We start from the raw sequence: 26,428 nt of genomic DNA on the forward strand, positions 1-26,428 counted from the left end.
CTCTCGCCGCCCGGGGGGCGCCCTGTGCACGCGCCGGGAGCTTCTGCCCGGCGTCGGCTCCGCTCCCGCCGCTCGCGGGGGCCGGGGGCGGGGCTCACCTGTCAGCCCGAGCCCCGCCTCCCGGCGCCCAATGTCGGGCGGCGAAGGCGGACGGACGGGCCAGCGGCCCAACCGGCGCGCGGCTGCTGAGCGGCGGGCCAATGGGCTTCGCGCTGTGGGGCGGGGCCCCGTGTTTATAGCGCTCTGACAGCGCGCCGGCCGCGCTGACTCTCCTCGGCAGGGACCGCGGCGCCGGCCGGAGCGAGGAGCTGCGCACGCAGCGGGTCCCGGCGCCCTCCCCGCACACAAAGGCCCGCGCGCGCCCGGAGTCCGCGGCCCGGACCGAGCTCCCTCCTGCCTGCCCTGAGGCCGGGGAGCCGCGCGGAGGGAGGAGGCGCCCTTCTCCGTGCTGCGCTTTGGGACATGGAACCGCGCCGACGCGGCGCCCGCGCGCTCGGGCCGCTGCCCGCTGCACTGGATCTATAGTCACAGGCGGCCCCGCTCGGGGCGCAGCGCCCGCCGCCCGCGCCGGCCGTCTCCGCTCCGGGTCTTCGTGTCCCACCCCGCTCCCGCCCCGCTGCCCCTCGCCCACCCGCCCGCAGCGGCCGGCCCGGCACCCTGGAGCCGCACGGGAGTCGGCCGTCCGAGCTGCGTCCGGCGCGGCGCCCGGGAGCCCCCAGTCCGCCGCGCCGCCGCGCCCCGCGCGTGCGCTCCTGCCCCGCGCCCTGAGGGCCCCCGAGGGCGAGCGCACCTGGCCGGGCGACCCCCTGGAGCTGCGCAGCGCGCCCCGGAGCTGCCTGCGGGCGCCCGCCGCCTTCCCCGGCTGTCTGCCCCGGAGGATTGGGTGTCCCGGCCTGCGTCCTGCCCGTCCCTTCTTGGCCCGGAGTGCGCGGAGCTGGGAGTGGCTTCGCCATGGCTGTGAGGAGGGACTCCGTGTGGAAGTACTGCTGGGGAGTTTTGATGGTTTTATGCAGAACTGCGATGTCCAAATCGATAGTTTTAGAGCCTATCTATTGGAATTCCTCGAACTCCAAGTAAGTGGCGTCCGCGATCCCCTTGGGTCCCCGCCCCGGGTCCGCCGCGCCGTCTGGGCGGGAGGAGGGATCAGTCCGCGGGGCCTCGGAGCCTTTTTCTGGAACCTCTGTCTCTGTCGTCCCCCACCTCCAACCCCCGCCCCATTTTACTAGGTGGAGACTCCTCGCTCGGCCTTCGAACCCCAGCGCCGGGGATGGGAAAGGGACGGCCTCTCCGCCTTTCCTCTCCCGAGCGCTCCCGGGCGCTAAAAGCTCCTAGTGGCTCGGATGTCACGTCCGGGAAGGTGTCCGATGGCGATACCTGACCCTCTCCTGTTTTCGAGACGAAGGACATGGCCACAATCTAGGCTGGCGGGCGCGCAGGGACTGGCTGGCTCTGGAGAAGAGGCGGAGATGCTGCGTTCGCGGGGAGCGCGGTCCAGGGCCCGCTGGCGGGCGGGCGACCGGGGTGGCAGGACGCGTGCCGCGGAGCGCGTCCTGGAGAGGGGAGCCTGGAGTCGCGGCGCAGACTGCAGAGCCATGGAGCCGGTGCGCCTTGGCCCGGCGCCGCCAGCCCGAGGGTGCGCGGGGAGCTCGCTTGCTTCGCAGGAGAACTCGGGCGGCGAGCCCTCTCCTCCATGCCGGGGAGACCGGCCTTGGGCTTCTCCCGGAGGGTCCGCTGCACTTCGGCCTCCCGTTTCGTTCCTAAGCCGGTAGCCCCGGAGTAGGCGGTGTCGATAGCCGACCATTGTAAGGCACCTTCTATAAAAGCTTGGGGCCCTGCCCAGTCGACACTGCTCCCGAAGCCCTCGAGACCCCTGGTAGGAATGGAATCCTTAGGATCTTCAGACTTGCTCTTATCGGACGCCCCAGCCGGGAGCGAGCCAGGCTTTGTGCAGAGTAACTTTCAGTTTGGGCCACCAGAGTGCATTCAGATTTTAGAAAATGCCATCCCTAAATCTGTGTGGCCAAAACTCGGCGTCATCTGGGCATTCAGCACTGCATATCACCTTATTTCGAGTCACAGCCAAAAGATACTGTATAGGATCATGGAATTGTAGTCTCGGGAAACTTGGAGAAGTGTGCAGACATTAGCTGGCTTCTGGAGTAAACGTTTGCTATCAGAAGCAAAATCCATGGCCTAATTGAAGTTGAGCAAGTTGGGCCTGGTTTTAGGAGAAAAGAAATGGGGGGGGGGGGGGCTGATTTAGAAATCACGTCTTAATTAAGGGAGTGTGTCCATTCTCTTAAAAGTGTTAAATTTCAAATTCGCTAACATGTTAACCAAGAATCCCTTCACGAAAAGGGCAAAAACGCTGGTTACCAATCGGTTTAAACAAATGTTTGCATGAAGCTAGAAGGCACTTCCAACGCCGCTCATGTGGAGAAGTTCCTTAGCGCAGCCTCGTCTGCTCTTGCGTGGATCTGATTTTTAATGTAGATTCTTCTATTTGCTGATGAAGTACTGGCGGCGGCATCTTTGCTTCGAAGCCGGCTCGGAAGGCGCCAGGTGGAGCCGGAAGGAGCCGGGCTGGGACCTTGCGCAGCCGCGGGCCCCGGAGTCCGGGCGAGGCGGGCGGGCGGGCGGGCGAGGCGACCGGGGAGCCCAGGGCGCCGCTGTGCGCCGGGTGCCTCCAGAGGTCACTCTTCCATGCGGAATCGCACAGCGCCGGGCCTCGCCCCTCCCCCAGGTCGCCTGCTCCAGCCTCTCTGCACTTTCACTGACCGGCTCTCTTTAGGGCTGATTTTTTTTCCTATGAGGATTTTTTCTGTTTAAACCTAGTTGAAAGAAATTACGTTAGCCTCTTCAGCGTTTAGTTTTCTCTCTCTCTCTCTCTCTCTCTCTCTCTCTCTCTCTCTCTCTGTGTGTGTGTGTGTGTGTGTGTGTGTGTATCTTTATCTTTGCGGTATTATTCACTAGTAGTTTGTGTGTATCCGCTAGGAGAATTAGAAATATCTAGTTGGGGGGAAAAAGTAGAACAACCGTTCTTTCAATCTAAGGTGTAGACATTAATAACTTCTTTTCGTAATGTGTCGGGGTGGGAGGGTTCCGGGAGGAGGTGACAGGTATTTACTCACCATCATCATGATGGTGATGAGTCTGTTTTTCCCAGCTGTGTCCAGACCTGGAGACCTTCGAGGGCCCTGCGTTTCGGGAAGCTTGCCCTTTGAGCGGCTGGGATTGCTGCTGCTGCCTTCTCCTCCTCAGCAGCATTTCTTTTAAAATTCTCTTGATAACGGCTTGCCTGGAGAACTGGATAATGTGTCCCTGGAAAAGGTCTCCTTTGTAGCTGAATATTAGCTTTACAGATGAGAAACATTTCTTCCTGCAGGAGCCATAGGAAAGACCCCTCTCTAAGTTTTTGAGGATGCATATAACCTCCTGATGCCAGGGGGTTGCTTTTCTTGGGGAAGTTGTGTATTTATTTCCAGGGGAAGTTTCAGTCGGTAAATATAATGTGGCAGGAAGGTAATCAAATGCATTGAAGTTTCACATCAGTTCCTATGAGCTGTGGAACAATTCATTTGTAATGAAGCCGCCATCAGTAATTAGATTTGTTTCATTCAGAGGTCAGCTTTTTTAGCAGGTGGTCGACACAGGGAACATGTAGCAGCTGTTTGGATACAGGGTCCAGAAACCCCTTTGTAAATTCAGCGTCTCGGTAACTACTTTAATCACATTGTTGACTCTGCCATCCCTGACTGTATGTAATAATGGAAAGAAGTCCTGCGTGCTCAAAACAGTAGCTGCCCTGCTTGGTTATTCACATTGCTTTGATACGTTCTGGTAGAGTTGGGTCCATTGTAGCCATTTTGGTTGTTTCAAGTTGTTTTTAAAAAAAAAAAAAAAAAATCAGCAGAGAACAGCAATGCCTAGCTTCCATTTTTAACACTTCAGTAGAACATTTCTTTCCAAGAGAGATATTTTTGCTTAAAGTAGTAGGCTCTTTAAAAAAAAAAAAAAAAGTATTAATTGTACTTTAATGTGAGCAAATCCGTAGTCGTCTGGTGTTCTGGAATGTACAACACTGACTTTGTTGAAAATTTCGAGTACTAGTACCTTATGTCTGGGGTTACCATTCCCTGTGCGTCAAATACTAGTTAGTTAACAAAGCATTGTGCTTTTCCTATGTAATTTTTTTCCTACATAATAATACTGGATTCCTAATACGAATTGACTTGATACAAAAGAATGGCTGGATAATATCCAGATAACATATAATACATGGGCTTCAGCACAATCAGGCTCTGCATAAATACAGACCTGTCAGATATTGATAAAATAACCTACAATGAATAGTGCTGTTTAAACAGTCCATTCAATAACATATATAAGCCAGCCTGCCTTCCACTGTGTCTGAAATTCTTATTTTTGTAGGTAAACAAATGCACATTCAGCACTGATTGAATAGCCCCTTGAACTATGCTCCACAGTTTGCGTTTGGGTTAATCTTGTCGGTTTTAATATAGAGAGAAAAAAGCTCCAAGCACCAGGGGTGGAATTGTTAGTGCTTTCACATCCACATTCCTCACATTTTGTCAGGATGATAAACTGTAGGTAATGGACTGTCGTTGTTCTACAGGACAAGTGAGCCAGGCAGAGCACAAAGACCAAGCTAAAGCGATACCTCACAACATGCTTGGTAGCCTTCTTTTCAGATGAGAATTTATTTGAGAATCATGTGTCTAGGGACTACACATCTTGACCTCAACAATTACAGCCTCAAGCCCCAGAAACAGGAGCTGGAGGTTAAGATGATTTGTTAAGCACTTGGTTCTAAATCTTTTACAAAGCATAAGCTGTTGACATTTGTTCTGCCAATGCAAAGAAATGCAAATGACTCCAACATTTCTAAAGGTTTCTGACTTAAGCTAAAGTATGTGGACAGGTGAATTAGCCATCAGCCTGGAGACCAGCTAAAAACTGCATGTTCGAATGGTTTCTCCGTATAGAGTCAGCTGAAGAACAACTGGTAGATTTCTATTAATTCTCATAAAATCTCTTGTCCATAAACTTACTGAGGTGTATCCTTCGGCTGGTGGATCAGTGAGATAATTGCCTTCAGACAGACATTGCAACTGGAGCAACTAAATCCTTGCTGTCTTTACTTCCACCAGAATCTTGCGGGTGGCTCCTGAGAGCTTCAATGTGACACCTAACTTCCAGCAACGTTTTTGAGTGCGTTCACCTAATGGGAAACTATTTGAGATCCCAGCGTGACTGCAGTAATGCGTCATAGAAATGGGAGTGGCAGGGAAAAAGGAGATAGAGATTGTAGACCCTAATACAAAAATGTTTAGGAAAGATACTGCTTTTAACATTTTATGAAAACTTCATTCTTAAAATACTTAATTGTAAATTAGACAAAAAGAAGCGCTCTTCTAAGGAAGATGATGAAACTGGTCCTCCTATCAGCCTAATCTCTGCCTGCCTTTGCTGCTGACATAAAGAACCTGTTTTTCAGGTCACTTCTTATATATCTACATAGATTTGCTTATGAGCTCACCCTTTGTGTAGCAGAGTAGAGCCTTAAAGAGGAGTGTTCAACTGTTTAAAATATTTTGATTAAAATATGCAGAACCCATAGAACTATAAGCTTCTAGTCAGGAATTAGCTCTTTCAGAGAAGAGCTCCCCCCTTCTTTTTAAGGGGGGGAATTAGAAAGGCGCTGGGGGAGGAATAGAAGAACAGCAAAGAAGGAAGGAGAGGAAACGGGACGTGTTCCGAACAGCTTGGAAAAACTCCTGTGGCTTCATTGTCTCTGTAAAGCTAAAGAATACAAAGACATAAGCAATTCAGCCCTTCTCCCATGATGGAAGATGTAAACCGTTGACATGCCTCCCCTGTTTAACTTGTTTAATTCTCATTTTAAATTCAGCACGATACTAGCCGTGTGAACTCCGAAGATTTCTTTAGTAATCCATTTTGTAGTTCCGAATCAAAAACAAAGTGAAAGGGTCTGACACAATTTGCTTTTATTTTTAGGCAAATCAACCCTGGTCATAGTTAATAAGGGGATTACAACTCAGACTAGGTCTTTACAGATGTGATGTAAATCAAGGGCAGAGTATAAAGAAACTGATCCCTTTTGATTGAAGTATGGTAAAAAGGCATAGAGAAACTAGCAGTAGTAATCTGATTGTATGGCAATAAAACCACCATTTTCTGTCTTTCAGATAAAAATAATGTGGTAAATCCATGCAGTTCATAAGATGTAAAGGCAGATGAAGGGTGAAGCCATGGCAACATATAGATTAGCTTGATGTTAGAAATGACACGTCTCTGAAAAGGGCGCGGGACGGAGGCCCTTGCCTCCAGGCTGTTGGGCATTATGTGAGAACCACACAGACTTGGAAACTGGGATTAGGAAGTATGAAAGCTCTACTTGTGGCCTGGGATGGCTGAGGCGGTAAAGAAAAGCTGCTCAGTTCTTGCTCATTGGTGGTGGATAATATGGCCAAGGTAGATTTCATTGACTGCCTTTTTGATAGATTGAGATTGGGGCTGATGAAAACTTCAGATCACTGCAGTTGTTAGGGCCTGGGAGATTTTCCCTTTTAACTCCTGGCCTAACAGCGGCAGCCGTTCTGTAGGATTAACTGCACTTCGCGGTTGTTGCCTTAATCTATTTGGGCTTCAGACAGGGACATGCTGGGAAGGAGCAGAGTAGAGGGGATAGGTAGGGCTGGGGTTATCTGAAAAGAAAACAGAGAGCTTTTGATTTCAGCCATCTTTTCAGACCCAGCTCCCTCTCCCGCTGCATGGGAGAAGCAAAGGTAAACAGGACACATTGTCCCTCTGCCTCAGCCACAGAGCTCTGCCGTGAGTTCCGTCTTTCCCACCCTGGAAAAAAAAGATAGAATAAACTGTTTAAAAGGGGCGGGGGGAATTTAGTTTTAATTCAGATGGGTATTAGTCCAATATGCCAAAAGCAGTGAGCTCTACCTAGATGTAATTTTACTCATAAATGTGGGCCTTAACCTTTGAGTTGAATGGGATAGGCTACCTTAGCGTAAGCTGCAGGATTGTGAAAACATTAGTGGTGCCTAGCCTTAAAGTCAAAAACAAAAAAAATCTCTGTGCTGTCGACTCTTACCGCCCTCTGTCCTGAACAACCTTGTAAATAAGCTAGACTTTTGTTTTTGCCTTCCACGCTTTCCATTTCAGTCATTAAACAAAATAAGCCATTGAAACCATGATTGGGTTCCATGCAGAGTTGACATCCGCAATTGGGTCAAGCCAGAAGGAAATACTTGGATTGGATTGCCCCCCTATTCGGCACTACAGGAAAGTCTCAGCACTTCTTTGGGAGAGTCTGAACTCTCAAGACATTGAAAATGCCAAAGGCTGCAAACATCCTAAGTCTCTTTCTTGATGGAGTGGGTCTTGGGTGTGTTTTACAAAGGGGAATTCAGTGCTTTTTTTTTTTTTTTTTCTTAACAGCAACGTGGGCCTTTCTAGACTCTTGGATTCTAAGTGTCTGACGGAAAAGGGTCATTAATCATAAATATTATATTGTAGACCCATTTCACTGATTTTGTTTCGAATTCTCAACTGACTTAACCATCTGTTTGGGGCTGTAGATCCATTGCCTTTGTTGCCTGTTTTTCTCATTACTATGGTAATTACTCTGTAGCTTTCATAGATTAAAAACATTTTTAAAGTATTGTACATAGGCTGGCCATATCCAGTGCCTGCTACTTTACCTTCTTTTTCTAACTTAATTCAGCAGTCTGTATCAATAGATCCATTTCATTTGTCCAGCTTCATCAGAGAAGGGATACCCCCTGATTTACAAGCTGGTCACATCCAAGCACCTTGCATTCTACACTTGACAATGATTGCTAATGGCCCATTCAACTAAAGTATTTGCTTGTTAACAGGGAACAGAGCATGATAAATGTCCAGCAAGCTTGCTGCCTCCTTTAGCTTTTGAAACGCAGACTGGTGCATATTTATGGCAGGCAAATGACAAAAGAAAATGCTGAATTGCCCTGGCCTCCAGCTTTCTGTCAGGAACAGGGTTAAAGTGATTAGGGCAGTCATTCAAGAAAGCCCTGCCATTTGTTTACTGTCCTTCCTCCAACATTTAGCTTTGCAGTCTACCTGTGAGAAGATGTTTTAGAAGTATTAGAGAAAAGGAAGGAGGACCTAGAAAACTAGTGAAAGGAGTCGGTGACCAGTTATAGAGTGCTTGCCATGCACATCAAATGCCAGGTGAACCTATTTCTGTTATTCCAGCAGAGAATCAGCAGTGGCTCTAGACGATTAACGTATTTTCCTTTCATGTATAAATTCAAATATGTAATGCTAGTCCAAAGCATTCTGTGGCTGCTAAGTACATATTTGCTGATTTCAAATAAGAAAACATAGCAAGGGAAAGCTCTGTTAAACAAGTTGTTTCTGCCCTTCGTAATTCTCTAAACAAAATAGGAAGAAGAAGCGGGGAGTAGCGAAGTAGTAACGTTGTGCTCTTTTCACTCTCTAAAGCGCGCATAGGTAAGCGCTCAGCCTACCTTGTGGTGGGCATGCAACGAGAGTGCTGGAATTAACCACTGGTGTTCTGCCATCCTTTATTAATTAAGTTATGTTATTAGTTTTATTATTTATTTTATTGTTTTATGCTATAATTATTTATATTACTAGTTTGTTTTTTTCAATTTAAATATATTGCATCCAGTTTTAATTACAGTATTTGTGTCTGTCTTCCAATACTTGCTACCTGCGTCCCTGTTGCCACTGACGCCTTAATCCATGTCTTCCACGTACACTCTCGTATGACCCCAGAATAACTGTGAGTGCTACCCAGACTTTGGAAACCAGTAGAGTCAACATATTTGTGTTTGAGGAAAGCCAGTAAGGCCTTGGTGTTTTTGACAGGGGGGTGTGTGTAAGTGGGGTGGGCACAACTCCTTATCGTCTGCCTATTTTACCCTTGTTCCCAGTCCACACTCCCTGCAGGGCACCTAACCTGTGTGCATAGTGAAGAATTTCCGACCTTCAGAGCCAAAAGTGTTTCTCGATTGATCTCTTCCAGCCTTGGGTTATAGCTGATGAATTATAATCCTTGCTCTTACCACACCTATTTACCTGGCTTACTGTGGCCCCAAAACATTTGCCCAGAATCAGAATTGCCTAATGAGTGAGAGGGGCAGGGTAAATCTTGTTCAAGACCAGCTAAGAATGTACCTAGCTGCAGAAGAAGTTAGAAAATGTCACATGTTACTTACCTACCAGAACTCTATTTGGGGTACATTTTAGATTTTGTTAAAAAAAGCAAGCTCTTATAGGCCTTGAATCCCCCCTTTCTCTGGGAAAATGGATCATTATTATAATGGACTGTCTAGTACAGTTCATTATTTCTCCTAGACATGTTCTCTCTATGACGTAGATCAAGAGTGACCTCTTTAAGTCGTTTCTCCATAATCCCACAGCGCTTTGTACTTAGATGCCTCATACACAGACAGAACCAATATACACAGTATATCATGATTGATATGCAAGTATTCATGACTCTCCCTGTCCTGAAAGTCAGGGACACACCTTCTTCATTTCATCAGTCCCTACTTCTGGCCAGCACTGGCATCCAGTATTAGTGGAATGGACACACAACCCAGATTTGTGTCGATGGCAGCTTACCCTGTCTTAACTGTCATCCTTCTGCTACTAGATATGGATGAGACCTGAGACAATGGGACAGCTCAGAGGTCCATGGCTCTTGAACTTTAGGGCACCAGAATCCCCTGCAGGGCTTGAGAAAACAGGGGTTTCTGCCCTCCCCTCCCCTCCCCTCCCCCCAGGTCTGGGGTGGGGCTTGAAGATGGGACAGTTTAACAAGCTCTCAGGTGACACTGGCACTGCGGCCTCAAGGCCACACTGAGAACCCTCGCCCTACACCAACCTTTTTGGGAAAATAGCGTAACATTAAAAGCTGTTTGGGATCTCTGAAGAAATCTCTGGTCCTTGCCTGGTGGTCTCCATTCTTGCTCTTGAACATCAGGGGTCAGCAGGGATCTAAACCATTGATGGTGGAGAATTTGTTGTTTATTTAACACGCAACTATTAAGTGTTAGGCCTGTTACTCGGCTCTAAGAATACAAGGCAGAGTGACCTCTACCCTCGAGATTTAAAGTCTAAGGCAGTAGAGAGAAGCCCAGGTGGGAGCAAGCACATTTAGAAGTGGGTGCCTGGTGCACGGTGGGGACACGGACAAACGGAATGGGATTCACCCCTGGAGGGTCTGGAAACAGCCCAGGGGAGGAGGAGCTTGAGTCTTGAAAGACTGTGGGCATCTCTAAGCAAAGTCATAGTAGACAGCTGAAATAAATAAAATAGTAAGCATGCCAAAGAAACAGTATTTCAGCCAACGGCAGTGTGTGCCTATCACATCCACCTGCAAACTTGCTCCAGGATTCCCTACATCAGGCCATTGCTCAGAGCCAGATCCCACACAGGGACAGCTAAGCCACTGATGTCAGCTACTTTTTCATGTGAGAATTGTCAGTACCTACTGCTTTTCAAAATGAGTATGATCATGGCTAGTGAAGCAATTCAGTTTCGCAAAGACAGTAGAGCAAGTGCCATTGTAGTCTAAGGGCACGTGCTTTAGAGTTTGGCTGAGTGAGTTCAGTCCTAGTTTAGCCATTTATTAGCTGTGTAGCTTTAGGAGCAGTATCCTTAGTGTCTCTCAGTTGTCCCATCTCTAAAACAGGGACAATGACATAATGGTGCTGAATAAAAGAGTAACAAAACTTTGGTCAACATTAAGGAGCTAAGCTCTATGATCAGTACAATGAACCTTTCAATACAATACCAGTTGTTACCGATAAAAATCACTTGAATATGTACTGTGTGCCTGGTTGTGGTTCAATCTGCCTTTGTATACAAGGAAAAAATTAAAATACTGTTAATAAAGACAGTAGCATAATACTTTCACCTTAAACTCTTTGATGTTAATTTATTTTGTTTACCTGCCAAACCTCTGCTCATTCCTTATTTCTGCTAAGTGAAGCACCCTTTGTATTTCTTTTGTCCTGCTAAATTAGGTTCTCTCTCCTCTTTCTTCTCATCTCCTCTATACTTCTCTACCTTTGGTGCTTTGTTATAACACTTTTAACCCTGGACTTTCTCATTCAGCTGTGCAACTATGGATGGAGATGAGGCTGTGTCTGAATTCATTTTGTATATTCTAGTATGGGTACTGTGAGCAGTTGGGTTGTTGAATGAATACATGAATTCAACCTGTAGGGATGGGCAGTGTTGCATTTGTTACATTGGTATTCATGATATTTCTTATTTAGAAAACTGCTTAACTGGTGGACGTTGTTTTACGTAACAACATTTTGTTTATAGCACTCACTGTATGACAGCTGTTGTTCTAACTGCCTGACAAATACCCCTGAAACCTTCGTGGTAACCATATGAGTGAGGAAAGTACTTTTATTATGTCCATAATACCACTGGGGAGACTGTGGCCAAATTGGTTAATTAACTTAGCCAAAGTCATACTGAGCTAATAAGTGGATTTAAACCTAGCTACTCTGGGGCCAGGGTCCCTCTTCTTAATCCTTTGCCTCTCCTGTTTATGCTGTTGCAGGGAGTATTCATCGTCATGTATCTAAATTAAGCATTCATTTGCTTAAAGCAGTGCATACATGATGGATAAAAAAGTTTGGGGTATAATTGGTATAATTTTTTCATTATCCATTCTGATTTATAGTCACTTTCTTACGATGGTCGTGTAGTTTTAAATGGAGCCTTTGAATCTTTGATATAATAAGGTTATATCAAATCTTGGGTATAATAAGGTTATACCCAGTGGAACAGAATAATGATCAGCCCATTTAAAGGATGACTAGAGAGTTATTTCAGTATATAATGGTCATGCATGTATTAATTCCTTTCACTGTTAACATTTTCTTTTTAAAAATTTAAACATTTGATGGTTCCTTGTGGGGAGAAAAAGAGGTCAGGTTTTTGAGGGGAGATCCATTTGGTGAGATGCTGAGTGTGTGTCAAGCTAAGGAGATAGTATGACATCTTTTTTAGAGTCTAGTCACAATTAAATGCCATTTTATTTTGGGTTTTGGGATCCATGCCAGCTTCCAGCTTGTCAGAGCTGAGAAGACTCAAATCAAGTCCAGGCCTATTTCTACAGCAAACTGGGATTCTGGCTTCTTGCCTATGGATTCATTCAGCACAGCCCATCTGGCTTTTGATGTTCTGCAAGTTTGGAGCCATTTGTTTAAGGAAGCCAGGCGGTGAATATTGGTGGGCCTGGGGTTCTCTTGATTCCAAGTGGTGCCTCTTGGTTTGCATTTTCACCATGCTTAGCATCTGCCTACCTGGAGAGCACACAGCCGACGGCCAGAGGTCTCCACAACCACATTTTCCTGCCCTTCAGAACTCAGGCCCCAGCACATCTTCCTTCCTCCTCCTCATCCAGTTCCTTTCATGCAGTTCTCAGTAGCTGCTTGTTTGAATCACTTACAGTGTTTAACTTCTGGGGTGTTTTTGGGTTTTGGTCAAGGTAATTCCAGGCTGGATGTGGTGACTAAGCAGGAAATAAATGTATCATCCACAAAGGTACAGTGGAGTGTTGTTTCCATTTTCCCAAGGTGCACAGTTGTGGGGGTGATCTATATGGAAGTCAGAAACCCCGTCTGACTTTGCTCCTTTTTGATGTTAGCAGTATAGACCTGGCTGTTTTGTAGTCTGCTTTGTTTTTCTTCCTTCTCTTCCCCAACTTCGCTGGCTGTGGCAAAGCCCTGAGACATGAAGGAAAATGTCTCTGTCATATGCCCACGGCAGACCCAGCCCTGACCCTCCTCTGGAGCCCAGGAAGGAGGAATCTGTGAGGCAGCCATTTAGGTGCTTGTCAAGCAGTTGCACACAGCCTTGTAAACTGTGTTCCTAGGCTGATTATGCTTGAGTGGCAAGGTGAATCTTAAACAGCAAGAGAGAACTTAGAGAGTGGTATCTCATCTTGTGCATTATTAATCTGTTCATTCTCTGATTACACAGACACCTATTGAGCACCTATTTATGTAAGGAACCTGGAGGTTGGTAGGGGCTGGGGGAGGGTCCCATGGTGGGACAAGACACTCAATCCTGGAGGAGCAGGAATGGCAGCCCCTTGCTGGGCTATTGGCCCCACCAAAAGGGAAGCGTTTCACTTTAATAAAACATGGATGAATCATTTTTGTAAATAGGCAAAATTCTATGTAGTTAAAAAATGCGATGGTAGGAAGGAAAGGGATGAGGAGAGGGTTGAAATGAAAGATACACTCTCCCTGACTCGAGATTGTAATATCGTTATGCATTTCAGTGTATCTTAATTCAATTTCTCAGAGTTTTTTTAAATGCCAAGGCATTCTCTGTAGCAGGCGTCCCCAAACTTTTTACACAGGGGGCCAGTTCACTGTCCCTCAGACCGTTGGAGGGCCATCACATACTGTACTCCTCTCACTGACCAGCAATGAAAGAGGTGCCCCTTCATGAAGAGCAGCGGGGCGGGGGGGGGGGGGCGCGGATAAATGGCCTCAGGGGGCCGCATGCAGCCCGTGGGCCGGTCCGTAGTTTGGGGACGCCTGCCCTATATGATTTATGTGAGCCTTTCATCTCTGCAACTTTTCCCACTCAGGTAAATGAGCAAATAGATTTGAACGCTCATATATAAAACAAGAGAGAACCAGCTGGAAATGCCCTTTGAATTTCTTTCCCTATGAAAACCATTTTTCTTTCGGGTGCCTCACCAATAAATAACAGGAGTTCCACCTTCCTATGTAGACTCTTGTTAAAAGCGTGGTTTGGAACAAGACCGTACAGGTGCAACAAATTACAGTTGGGAAAGAAGCCTACAGTGCATCTTGTCTCTGAGGGTTATGAAATCCCCCTTTTAGTAATGGAGCCAGGCTGGTCAAGCCAGCAGGATGAAATTTGGCATTTGTGAGATCACACCCCTTCTCACTTGCCCACCCTACATAGCATCCCAGCCTTACTCTTCAAATCTCCACATTTTGTCTTACCTAGCTACAAAATTCATGGGGCCATTATTGCTGTATGTGGAGGGGGGAGCTTTTTTTGGAGGGAGTAAAGACCTGTATTTTTATTTTGAGGTAGGTGGTTGGGTTTTGTGTTTAATTTCATGGCAGAGATTTAACTAGTCTCTTAACTTTTGAAAAGACAAGACAGTGATATTTGGGGATCACACTCTTAAAGTTTGACTTACAGATGATTAATACAAAAGTAGATGATTTTTCAGCCTCAGCCTGTTACAGGTTTGCCCCTCTGTGAATTGGAGGCTTTTATGACTGAAAATCATGGCACACATAAAATGAAAGAAATACTTCTGTTATTTTTTTGAAAAAAAAAATGCTTAATCTGTGAGAATACTGTCTTTAAGCGTTTTAAAATAAAATTTAGCCACCAGGATTTTGAGCATTATATCACAAATAAAAAACAAGATTAACATCAAAAGGAGTCAGTTTTCATTCAATTGTGCAGCACTGTAGGCTGTGAAATTTAATATTATTTTGACTCATGCTAATTGTAAAATGACAGAGGAAAATGGATTACGTTTAAATGAAAGTATACACAGCATCACCTGCAGCTCTGTCGAATGCAGATTGAGGTCTTTGGGCCAGGGACCGGGGACCCTCTAGCTCTGTATTGCAGTTCAGATTTGACAAATAGAACTTTCCTTTAGACTGCAGTTTAATTACTTTTTGTCAAAGGTATGCATGATGAAGAGGCACAAATACACCTCACCTTGAAGAGTTGCTAAACTGGTTTGTGTGCCTGTCAGCTCACCCTGTGTTTGAATTTCTGTGCTTCTCATCTTTCCTTTTCTTGAAAAGCTTTTGCTTGTCATTGGTGTGAATGGCACCCCCCCACCCTCACCCCACTAGTCTCTGCTCTCAGATTTATAACACTTTAAGGGTTCCAAATTGTATAGCCTGCTCTTAGACCCCTTTTCTTTGCCTTGAATAAATCAGGTTCATGTTGCAGATGATACTTGTTTTAGGAAAGTGTGAAAGAAGGAGCACCTGTGAAAACCGGCAGTTGTTCCAACACACATACACATTCAAATTAAGGCAGAAAATGTCAATTAAAGTCTCCAATTACTACCTTATTTCTTGGAGGTTTCAAGCCACTGAGAAGATAGTGGTGCACTCACTGAAAGTTTCAAGGTAATTACTTTTTACTCTAAGCAGTGGTATCTGGTAAGCTAATTCCATATAAACCTGATACCCTATCACTACACCCCAATATTTCTCTGGTTTCAGAATAAGTCTGTGCAGAAACTTGTTCTGATGTTAAAGTGCAAAAGGGGGCAGTAAAGTGCTATCCACAAAAACGGGAAAAAAATTTCCAAGTCTTTCTTATTACTGCTGTTGTCTTTCTTAGGCCCTGCCTTTATTTATTCCTTTTATAACAAAACTCTTCTGTTTGGGCCATTGAGAGAATAGCTTAATAAGCTGTAGCAGCAATCTAGCATTAAATGGAAGCCATGCAAGACTGAAGATCCTGCCCGTTTATGAAGTGTGCCATCACATTCACACGCTGCACTCCCAGGTGCACAGAGCACTTCAGAAAGGAGCCTCGGTCTTTGGTGTTAATGGTCTTCTAGCTCCATATAGACATGGCAGGCCCAAAGTGCATGGTGGGGTGAAGGGTCAAGGGTTTGGGCTTATCCAGAGCAGCATGCACCCTTTGTCAGGAGCTGACTGGAAACAGCAGCCAATTACAGCAGAGCTGCAGACTACTCATCCGCATTCGGAATTGCAGACAAACCATTTTGTACTCTGACTTCTTTTCTTCACTGTAGGCTTTGGCATTTAATTAAAATAAAAATTAAAGCCTTTCACGGAAAAAGTGCATGTTTTCCAAAATGGGGTAAATTCAAAGTGCGCTTCATATAGATCACTGGCTTGGGAGGAAACTTTTATCACATGACTTTTGGTCTGTAACAAGAGGCTGAGCCTCTTTCTAAAGCTGGGGTTTAGAATCTTTGAAATGTTTGTACAGTTCAATGATTAAGCATAAATTGTATGTATTCTCTATTTTTCACTTATTTGAGTAAACAAGTTTGTTACTATTGCTTCTGTGGACTCAAAGATGTATGTATTAATCAGGCCATGACTTCAACTAGGATACTTTTATTTATTTGCTCGCTAGGAAGTCTGTAGGCATTAAATATTTTAAATGCTTATTTTTTAAAGTCAGTTATGAAAGATAGTACAAAGTTTTTCTGAAACTCCAAAAAAAAAAATGTCTTAATCTTATCACAAAAGCATTGACTGTTTATTGCAAAGCAAACACAGAAAGCTAAAAATCATTCTAAGTCCACCATTCAGCAGCCCAAAGTGGTCTCAGGTAAAGGCGGTATGTGTGACCATTTGTTTATGGTTGTCTCCGTGTAGTCAGCAAAATAAACAGAACAACATACCATATATTATTGATGTGTATGCTTTCAACTGAAATTAGCCATCTACTTACAATGATCATATACACTAATGATATAATTTTGAAATGAAAAGAAAAATAAAAATTCTTTGTGGAAAGTACTGCGAATTGACTGCTGGGCAGTTTGCTCCAGAGGTAGAAGAGCTTTATGTAGGGCCCTCTCCCGCAACCCACATTTATTCCACTTGCAGGTATACCAGCATCCTGGTCAGGACACACCTTGTCCTGTTACATGAGTCATGTGGCCCTGTTTCTCAAGTGCATGATACCTGCCATAATTATACACAGATACTCAATATTTTATTTAAATAGATTTTTATGTGTATAGTACTAGGTAGAAGTGGCTCTGGATCTAATCTGATGCTTTTTAAATAGAAGCTTTCCCACAGCATTTCCAAGCACTGTCATCGTATCTGTCTAGATTTGGAGTTTACCTGGCCTACTTATCTGTCTGGACATAGAAACTGGTGGTTCCTGTTTGTATCTTTTTGTTCTGATCTCTTTATTCTGTGTCAGCTTAATATTGTTGCAGTGAGTTACTGACATATTAACTCATCTTTCTTCCATCCTTTCCCTCTATGGATCTGTGGCTTCCCTCAGGAGAGCCACCAGGTGTATTTTCACACATTTCGTGTGTATTTCCAGAGACCGCACTAGCGTCAAGTGGCCCCCAGCGATTTGGGTTTTCTTCTCGGTTAATCTACATGCTTTGGCCAACCTTCAGGAAACTTGTATGAAAGCATCAGATGTTTGTGCTAAGGTACATGTAGTGTAGTCAGGGGAAGAAAGAAGCAGGGAAAATGGAGTAGCTGTGGGTGAGAGGGACAGGCAGTGCAATTTCAGGTTCACTGCACAGGTCTCCATAAACATCTCTACTGCTGGCTTCCCAGGGGTCCTCCTATTACATTGGGCAAAGTGCAGAAATAGATCAGGCAACCACTGCCTCTGTCCCCTTCCCAGGCACCCTGTGAGACCTGATAATGCAATACTGGTCAGCAGAAAAGTCCAGACTTGACATCCCAACGTGCCGTGGACTGGTCTGTGAATGAAAATCACATGTGGTGACCTCTGATGTCTTTTTTTTCTTTTTATGTTTTATTTTTTATTTTTTTGTGACATCTGATCTCTAAGTGGCTGGTTTGTTTTCAGTGTATTAGGCCTGTGTTTTAAACAAGCATGTGCTCTTAGCGCAGGTTAAAACTTTCTGCTGTCTTCATTAGTTGTGCTATATTCCAGTCTATTAATACTAAAGAATATTGTGTTGCATAATGACTGTTTTTTAAAGATTTTACAATTATGACTGTGAAGTTGAAATGTCTAATTTAAATTATTAGAGATCCAGTTTAGATTACTAAATATTCATGTCTAATTGAGATTATTAGACTTAGCCAAAGTATCTATGTAGAAAATTAGAGTCCAGATTGGTGAAAACCTTGTAAAAGCTTAGATTAAGTTAAACAGGTAATCCAAGACTAAAAATAGATTCTAATGTCAGATCATTTCACCAGAGGCATGTTACGTTTGGAAGCCCTACTTGAGTGTTTCCAGTTTTTTCCACATATTGTCTCTATATTTGATTCAAAGGCAGGGCATCTCTTGTCTTGCTTGGGACTGATTCACTGGGGAAAACCATTGGAGGAGTTGCCCGTTTCCACCCAGTGTGCCCCACTCTTAGAGCAGCTTCCCATGGCTCCCAGGGAGGCCCTCCAGTGAAAGTGCACCAAGCCACACGCCATGGCGTGGGAGGCAGTCCTGAACCTGGACATTCTCTTGATGGAAAGGAAGAGGCAGCTTTCCCCTCCCAGGAAGACAGTAGAGAGCCTGCTCTGACTTTGCTCAGAGATGGGATGAGTCTGGCTCAGTTCTCTCGCCTGCGTGAGGCATGAATCACTTTTGGTGGTCTTTGCTTTTTATTTGGGATTAGAAATCAGCAGACTTTATGAAATGACACCTCTCTCTAACCACTTTCTGTCTGGGCGAAGTTTAACAAGAACAGCCTCCCCCCATGCGGTATGGGTGGTAACTGCGGTGGTTTTCCTCTGCTGTTTTTGGTTACAAGATGAACATTATCGGAACACACAAAACGAAATCTGTATTTGGCATCCGCAATGGAAAGTCAGTTTAGTAATTTAAAATTAGCCAGTTGTCATCATCATCATTCTTTTTAACACTTTCAAAGTCAGCATAGGATAAGTATATTGTTGAATATTACAAAATACTTAGGGCATGGATAGAATGTGCTGTGTAGTTTGATTTTAATGTGCCTAAGCAATCGAAAAGTGACCATTCAGATATAAACCCCATCACTTCAAAAATAGGAACTGTTTACTGACTTGATTATAGCATATGGAACTCATTGTTTTCCATTAAAAAATGATAGTATAGGGAAACTCACTCCATTTGCTTTTCATCTGTAGTCTGCTGTTTGCATAATTGTCTGGAGTCCATCTGTAATATTAAATGTAAAACTCAAATTCCATGTAGCTGGTATGTTTCTTCCTTACCTTTTAGTTCCTGGACTCCTGGGGAAGGGTTGCATATCTGAGCTGTGGTCTCAGATGACCACCTCGGAAGAAGCCTCTTCTTTTTAGGCACCACTGATGTGTGCTGGGCGTGGAGCTAGACTTTCTCTGGCTCTCCATGTGATGCTCACATGTGCATGTGTATTAGCTTTCTCTCGATTTCCCTTAACTTCGTGGCTTATCTGTGAACAGCTTGATTGGGTGGTGGGGAGTGTTTTCCAAGGCCAGAGTTGTAATTTAATGTGCTGCAGTGAGAACTGAAAAGTATGCAGAGAAAGGGGACTTTTCCTATCATGGCTCGTTGGACAGGAGCATGTCTTCACCTGTTTTGTGTGTAGGCGAGGTCCATGTGTCATGCTTAAATGAAGAACATGGGATGTAAGGGGCTTTGGACAGTACTGAGCCAAGAGCAGGTGCTTCAAAGCAGCTGTGTTTGTATTATTAGTGGTTTTGGAAGTGGCTGATTGCCTTGCATTTTAAGTAGAGAAGGATTGTAGAAGAGTGCCGATACTTACAACTTTTTCTGAGCGAAAGGGTCAGAAACTCCATCTGCAGGGTCCCTTGCTCTCCAGGAACACCACTGTGCCTGGCACAGCATCTGCGGAAATCCAGTCTCTCCTCCTGGGTGTGTCCTGCTTCGACTCTTAAGTGGTTCTGTCTTCAGAATTCCTATCATGCCTGTGATCTGCAAATAGTGGTACTTAATTTGACTGCAGTTTGTATAAATGTTATCTTCTATTTGTTCATTCCTTTTTTTTTTCAACTAATAAATTATTTATAGAGCTTATAGTCTGTGTCAGCCCCTTGGGCATTTAATACAGAATTAGTCACATGTGGGACTTGCCTACCCTCAGGGAGCTAGACTATAGATTCCTAATGATCAGTGATCTCTACTTTTCTGTCACTCACAATGTCTGGCACGAAATACATGGTTGTTACACTCACAGCACTCTTGTTTGCTGCCACAGTGCTTTAGGAAGTGTGAGAGTTCCCGGGAGGCAGAGTCAGTAACACAGACTGTACATCGTGAACACGTGGCCAGGAGAATGTAGTTCAGGCTCTCAGCTCAACTGCACTCTGTCCACTGAGAAGCCATAACCTCATCAGTTAAAGGGACTGGCGTGCTATGGCTGTTTAGGTATATGCTTAAAAAGTAAACTACTAAAGGACTCAAGTATTGGGGCCTTTTGTATTGATTTAATTAAAGAAGCAATCATTTTTAAATGAGCTCTAGAAGCAATTACTTTTGAACAGCCAAGGATCAAATTCTTGCCTCATGTTTTGCCACAGTGTGTTCTGAAAGGTGAATTAATGCTTTTGAAATCATCAGGAATGATGAGTTTTACTGAGATTTGCATATCAAATATGTGTATTGAAATGTGAGCCTCTCTGCCAAACTTCTGTTTTGATAAGCCTTCTCCCGGGTTGCCTTCACTGACCGTTACAGATTTTTAGCAAAGTTTTGGACAGTACACGCTGAAAGAAAACTTTACATCAAGGAAGACCTGGCTTGTTTGTAAAATGAATTAAAAGGCTCGTTAAATTATTTATGTGACTTACGCCTCCTGAAAATATGGTCTCAAAGGCAGAGATCCCCGAAGTGCCACTGACCCCTGTGTCGCATGCTCTCAACCTCACCGCATCAGTGAGTGATGAGAGTCAAGAGGAGTGACTTGCATCCCAGGGAGGAAACCTCCTGTGAGTCTTCAGTTAAGCAGGAAAAAAAAAAATCCTCATGAAGGAAACAGGATCTTGGGAGCATTTTGAATGAAGAAAGCGCTTAGTGAGCCAAACTTGAGACGTAGGGTGTAATGTGGGAGAGTTCTAAGATTTGCAGTGATGTACAGCTTGGGAGGGGGTGTGATGCATTTTCTTAAAAGAGCTAAATGAATGGTTGAGGAAATGGGTACATCTGGCTTGGTAAGAATCCTGATCTCTGAAGCCTGGGAAGCCCCAAGGGCTTGTAATTTAGGAATACTTCTCCTAACAGTAGCTAACACTTATATTGTGCTGTCTGTGCATGTTACAAAAGGAGCAGATTCAGGATAGAAAATGTCTGGAGTGGTGTGAGAAACCCTAAGCAGAAACTGACCCCTGGTGCTTGTGAACCTTAAAGATGTCCTAAAAAGATCAAGGAATAAGACAGGAGAAAAAGGAAATGTCAGGAAGATGATCAATTTAATGCTTATGGAGTTGAGTTTGTGCCTACTGCCTGGCATCTTGCCTGAGGTTTGTGACCTCAGCAGCACATCAGAATAACTGTATCTGTGTTGGAGGGGTTGAGGGAGGTAAAGAAATTAGCCTCATCTACAGACATTCTGATTCGGTCTGTTACTTGCGAAACTGAATTGTGTTTTGTCCATAAAGAAGATGACATTGTCTAGAGAGAATACATTGACATTCCGAAGGTTTGAGGGGATAGCATGAAGAGGCTCTCACTGATCTGAATTTGTCAGAAGTTCTAGAGAATTCTTCAACAGTACACACATGGTGGTTTTAAATATATCATTGTTATAAAAATTCATTTTGAGTTCTGTTTCACAGAAAGATTTTTTTTTTTTTGAATGGATGCATGACATATGTCCTTGCTAAAGGAGCTCAATTAAAAAGAAAGGGACCACCCCTCTTTTGGGGGTTGTCTAGTAACACATGGTGGAGAAAGAGGTAACAGCCCACATACATTTTTCCTGCCAATAAAGAGTGCAGGCTTTTAATATGAATCCATAATATGATTTCTCTTATGTTTTGTGCTGCTTCATAACCACGCTCATCATGTACTTTTCAGAAAATTAATACCGTTCATTAGCATAAATCATAAGCTATTATCTTGGTATAGGTTTAAAATTGGAGGTGCCCTATCATCCTTGCTTTATCTTTCAGTGAATTATGACCTTGTAGTCATCATGGCTGGTGGGCGTCTCTGGTTAAAGAAAGGGTTGGACTGGAAGGATTCAGAGGCCATTCTTTGTTCTCAGGCTTTAATATTTTAATGAGCCTGCAGGCTTGGCTGCTTAGGAACGAGCTGGGATTTCTAAGTGTGTTAGTGTTAGCACTTGTAGGATGTTCATTAGGAAGTTCTTGTTTCAGTTTTTCAGAGAAACTCCCCATTAAGAAAGAGCTTTCAGCAGCATGGCTAGCAAGAAAGAGAAAGGGAGGAGGGAGGCTTTTAGCTATGAGCATTAAGGGGATATTGTATCAGTAGTCTTAGTTCTAAAGATTTGCTTCTAAGAATTAATTGGAGCAAATACATCTCAAGGGAAGAAAAAAAAGATTTGTAGAGCAGGGACAGTGGTTGTTGTCCTTGCACGTAGAGGACTCTTCATTCTGCAGCTGAATCAATACTACAACTAATTATTTCTGGTTATCTTTTATGGGTTTGTCAGACATTTCTTTTGTTCAGTGTAGTAAAAAAAAACCCATTGTTTGATCAGTGACTAATTATGATAAGTAATTTGAAACATTCTTGATGAAACTTGTCTGTTAATTAACATCAACAGCAAATGGAAACTAACAGGACAACAAAGTATTAGTGGATTCACTGTTCCCTCCAATTGATGAGATCTCTCTGTGGCATGCCCAATAAACTAAAGCTGCCAGTGGTTAAAAAATAACAAACATGTGGGAAGATGTGACTCACCATGGAGGAAAAGTTAATTGTAAAGTTACACAAAGGAGTACTGAAATACTGCGAGTGAGGGAGTGGTAAAGAAATGTCAGCAGGTAGCCTGATCCTTTGGCGTAGAGTAAGGAAAGTGCTTTCTTTTTGTCTTGAAATGCATTCATCCCATATTGATCTGAACTAAGAGACTTTTGGTAAATAAAAGTGTGAATTTGAAAATTTGTAGTTTGGGATTATTGGCATTGGCTGGCTGTATTATAACTATCATTAATACTGTTAATTTTTATCAACTCAATGGCTTTTTTTTTATGCTTTTAGATTTCTACCTGGACAAGGACTGGTACTATATCCACAGATAGGAGACAAATTGGATATTATTTGCCCTAAAGTGGACTCTAAAACTGTTGGCCAGTATGAATATTATAAAGTTTATATGGTTGATAAAGACCAAGCAGACAGATGCACTATTAAGAAGGAAAATACCCCTCTCCTCAACTGTGCCAAACCAGACCAAGACGTAAAATTCACCATCAAGTTTCAAGAATTCAGCCCTAACCTCTGGGGTCTAGAATTTCAGAAGAACAAAGATTATTACATTATATGTAAGTATAATTTTATTTGTTTATTTTATAGAAATTAGGATAAGCTATATAGGTTTGTATCAATTTTTGTTTCCTTAAAATTATTGTGGCATATAATTTGGTGAGAATCTTTGCTGAAAAATTGTCCCCCTTTTTTTTTTTTTTTTCAAAGAAACCTTCATTGAATTTGGGACCCTGTGCTACCAGTATTCATTAAGTATACATCCCCAAAGAGAAAAAAAAAAACTCCTAGAATTCTCATAGTATTGAAATAAATGTATTAAATGAATATATTCAGCATCTCTACTGACAAAACCATTTTTAAGGACCATTGGTGGATTTTGATAGGTAAATCTTATGCAATGCCTTTTATCTTCACCCATCCATCCATTCATTCACTCATTCATTTCGTATTTATTCTGTGGCAGAGACTGTGCTTAAGTGCTAGGGATTCAGCAGTGAACAAAGTAGTATAAACAGCATGCTTTCCTCAAGAAGTTACCAATCCAGAGAAGATGATCTCATAAATTAGAAGGATGGGAATGACAGGCAAAGGTCACATTAAAACCAGATTCAGAAGAAAAAGACAAAACTTGGTTTGCTCAGTGAATTATTATTTTTTTTTCCTATGTATATAAAATAGTTTGACACACTATTTCAGGAATAGGTGGTACGTATCCTTTGGGTCATATCTGAGGCTAACTCATAAGGACATGAAGTCGGCTGATGAGCACATTTGGAGCCCACACCTACTATGTGCAGATCCCTCACTGGCATGAGGCCAGCATCATTCCCAGGGCCCCAGGTGTTGTTAAATTCTAGGTGACTTAGACAGCTGTTCACATCATTCAAGCAATGAAGTCTTTTTTCTTAATCTCCTTGGTTTAAAATTATAATTGTGTTGAATTTTCCATTTGCTTGGTTACCATAGACTTCCATTCATTAGGGAACTGCTGTCTGCCACTGGTTTATTATTTGCCCCAAGGTGGACTCTTAGAACTTTAGGTAGGAGACTCTTGGTGATGAAACTGAAACTCTTGCAGCTCAACGTATGAGCTGCGCTTTATTGTTATTTTACTTTTTTAGAGACGAGGTCTAGCTTTGTTGCTGAGGCTAGAGTGCAGCGGCATGATCACAGCTCATTGTAGCCTTGAATGCCAGGGCTCAAGTGATTCTTCCACCTCAGTCTCCAAGTAGTAGCTGGGACCACAGGCATGTGCCACCACACCCAGCTCGAGAGCTGTACTTTAAAGCACGGAACAAAACCTATTTTTAAAGCCAACTTGATACATAGAGTAGCTTACCAAGGATTAGTAATAACAACAACAAAAAAGAGTGGTAGAGTATATACTTACTAAAGGAATGATTATTATAAAATAAAAATAAAAGCATTCTGAAATGAAACAGGTAGATGGGGTGGTCACGTATACAGAATAATAGGGAAATTTTTGAAAATGTAAAATAATTATCAGATACAATAAATAGAAACTTTAAGCTTTTGGAAGCCTAACAATGTGTTTATATCAGTAAAGACTTTTAAAGTAAGACTTTTTTAGTGAAAGCTACTATTTAGCATGACATTTACAGGGAATTGAAACTGATCAGATCAATTTATGAAGCAAGTGAATGCCCTGGGTGGGGAGGGAGAAAGAAGGAAGTGGTACCGGAAGAGTGGACACACTAGAGATTAGATGCTCTCAGGCAGTGGCTGCATGTGCCTACCCCGCAGATGCAGCCCCGGTCCACTGACAAGCCGACAGACCCAGAGTCTCTCCCCTTACTTTAGCTTAGGACTTCATAAGGAATGCTTTGCAAATTCTAAGTTCCCACTGAGCGAAAGTGAAATATATTTTAGTAAACATTGAGAGTTTAACTTCTAGTGTGAAATAATAGGCAAGGTATGCAAATAAAGAAATGGTTTACCAACATCGCTTTGCTTAATGTGGTAAACATTTAATAATTGCTTTTTATCGATATCTGAGAGATTTGTATTTAGAAGCACAGTTTAATTTATAATTATAATGATCTACGCAATAATGGCATCCCTTATTTTCTTTTTTTTTTTTTTTTTTGGAAACTCGTCATACCACACTAACAGGTTCATTGCAGTTACTGAGCTACTCTGGCCATCAGAGCTCTCCTTAGAGTTAAGATTTACCATGCAAAAGCATATGGTAGCCTAGGATAAATGAATCTTTCTTAATATAGAGTTGAGGGTCTCAAGTTTGAAACTATGAGAGGCTATTTGAATGTTGTTTTGGGGGATTGTCATAAGGGGTAGGTGAAGGACTCAGGGCTTAGAAGTGTGACAGGAAGTCCTATTAAGACTTTCGGCAGAGTTGAAAGACTTCCATGATGGCGTAGGCGGAGGAAGGTGTTTCAGATACTTGGGAAAATATAGAAGCCAATTTCTCACCCACCCTACAGCAAAGCTTATTGATCTACAAGTTTCCCTAGAAAGGAAATGAGAAATGCAGAGAACAAATGTTAAAATAGTTTTACAAACTAACATTGGCTTCGTATTGCTTCTTCAAAAGTCCAAAGACACCAAAATAATTAATGGATTTTAAAAAGTCACTACTTTGCATATCAGACAAATGCACATGCATATACACAGTCAAGCTCTGTACTGGTTTTTTTAAGATGGAAAGTTTTTGAAGTTAGCAATTTTTATATTAGTACATTTACAAATAGTGCTAGGTAGCTTGATGGAAAGTATTAAAATTTATATGTATATTTTTAACACTTTAAATCATTGGTTCATTTTGAGACAGTAATAATATTGGCATTTGAGTTGCTTTACTAAGTGTTACATGGGTTGACCCTAAATCTGAGTGTCTAGTTGGTAAGTGCCTTTACAATGAGCGGTGTTATAATAAATATTATGTTATTGTGTGCTGATTTCTTTCCATGGAAAGGAAAAAGAGATCTGATGCTTTGGAGGCATGCTTGACTTTACCCAATGAGGAGCAGTCCAAAGGGACTGACATGTGTTGGGGAGCACCCTACATGAACCTAGAGTCTTACTTGCCAGTCCTGCTGTCTGAGCTTAATGAGAAAGTCACTTTATTTCTTTAAACTTTAATTTACTTCTCTAAAAAACACTTCTGGTCTTGTCATTTTTCTGGCTAATGATGGAGGTCTTCCCCAATTTCAAGCCATCTTATGGTTGGGCATGCAAATCC

At 43.2% G+C, this 26,428-nt stretch overlaps 1 protein-coding gene across 1 annotated transcript in view; it reads left to right on the forward strand.

The window, feature by feature from the left end:
* Positions 1-252: 252 nt before the first annotated feature.
* EFNB2 (ephrin B2) overlaps positions 253-26,428 on the forward strand; it is a 43,899-nt gene continuing 17,723 nt past the window's right edge. The window contains exons 1-2 of the mRNA XM_003928238.4: positions 253-1,073; positions 22,981-23,264. Coding sequence (XP_003928287.1) covers positions 952-1,073; positions 22,981-23,264 — 406 coding nt within the window. The 5' untranslated portion in view covers positions 253-951. The remainder of the gene's footprint in view (positions 1,074-22,980; positions 23,265-26,428) is intronic.

Source organism: Saimiri boliviensis, chromosome 16 (assembly GCF_048565385.1).
Source record: "Saimiri boliviensis isolate mSaiBol1 chromosome 16, mSaiBol1.pri, whole genome shotgun sequence".
Classification (NCBI taxonomy): domain Eukaryota; kingdom Metazoa; phylum Chordata; class Mammalia; order Primates; family Cebidae; genus Saimiri; species Saimiri boliviensis.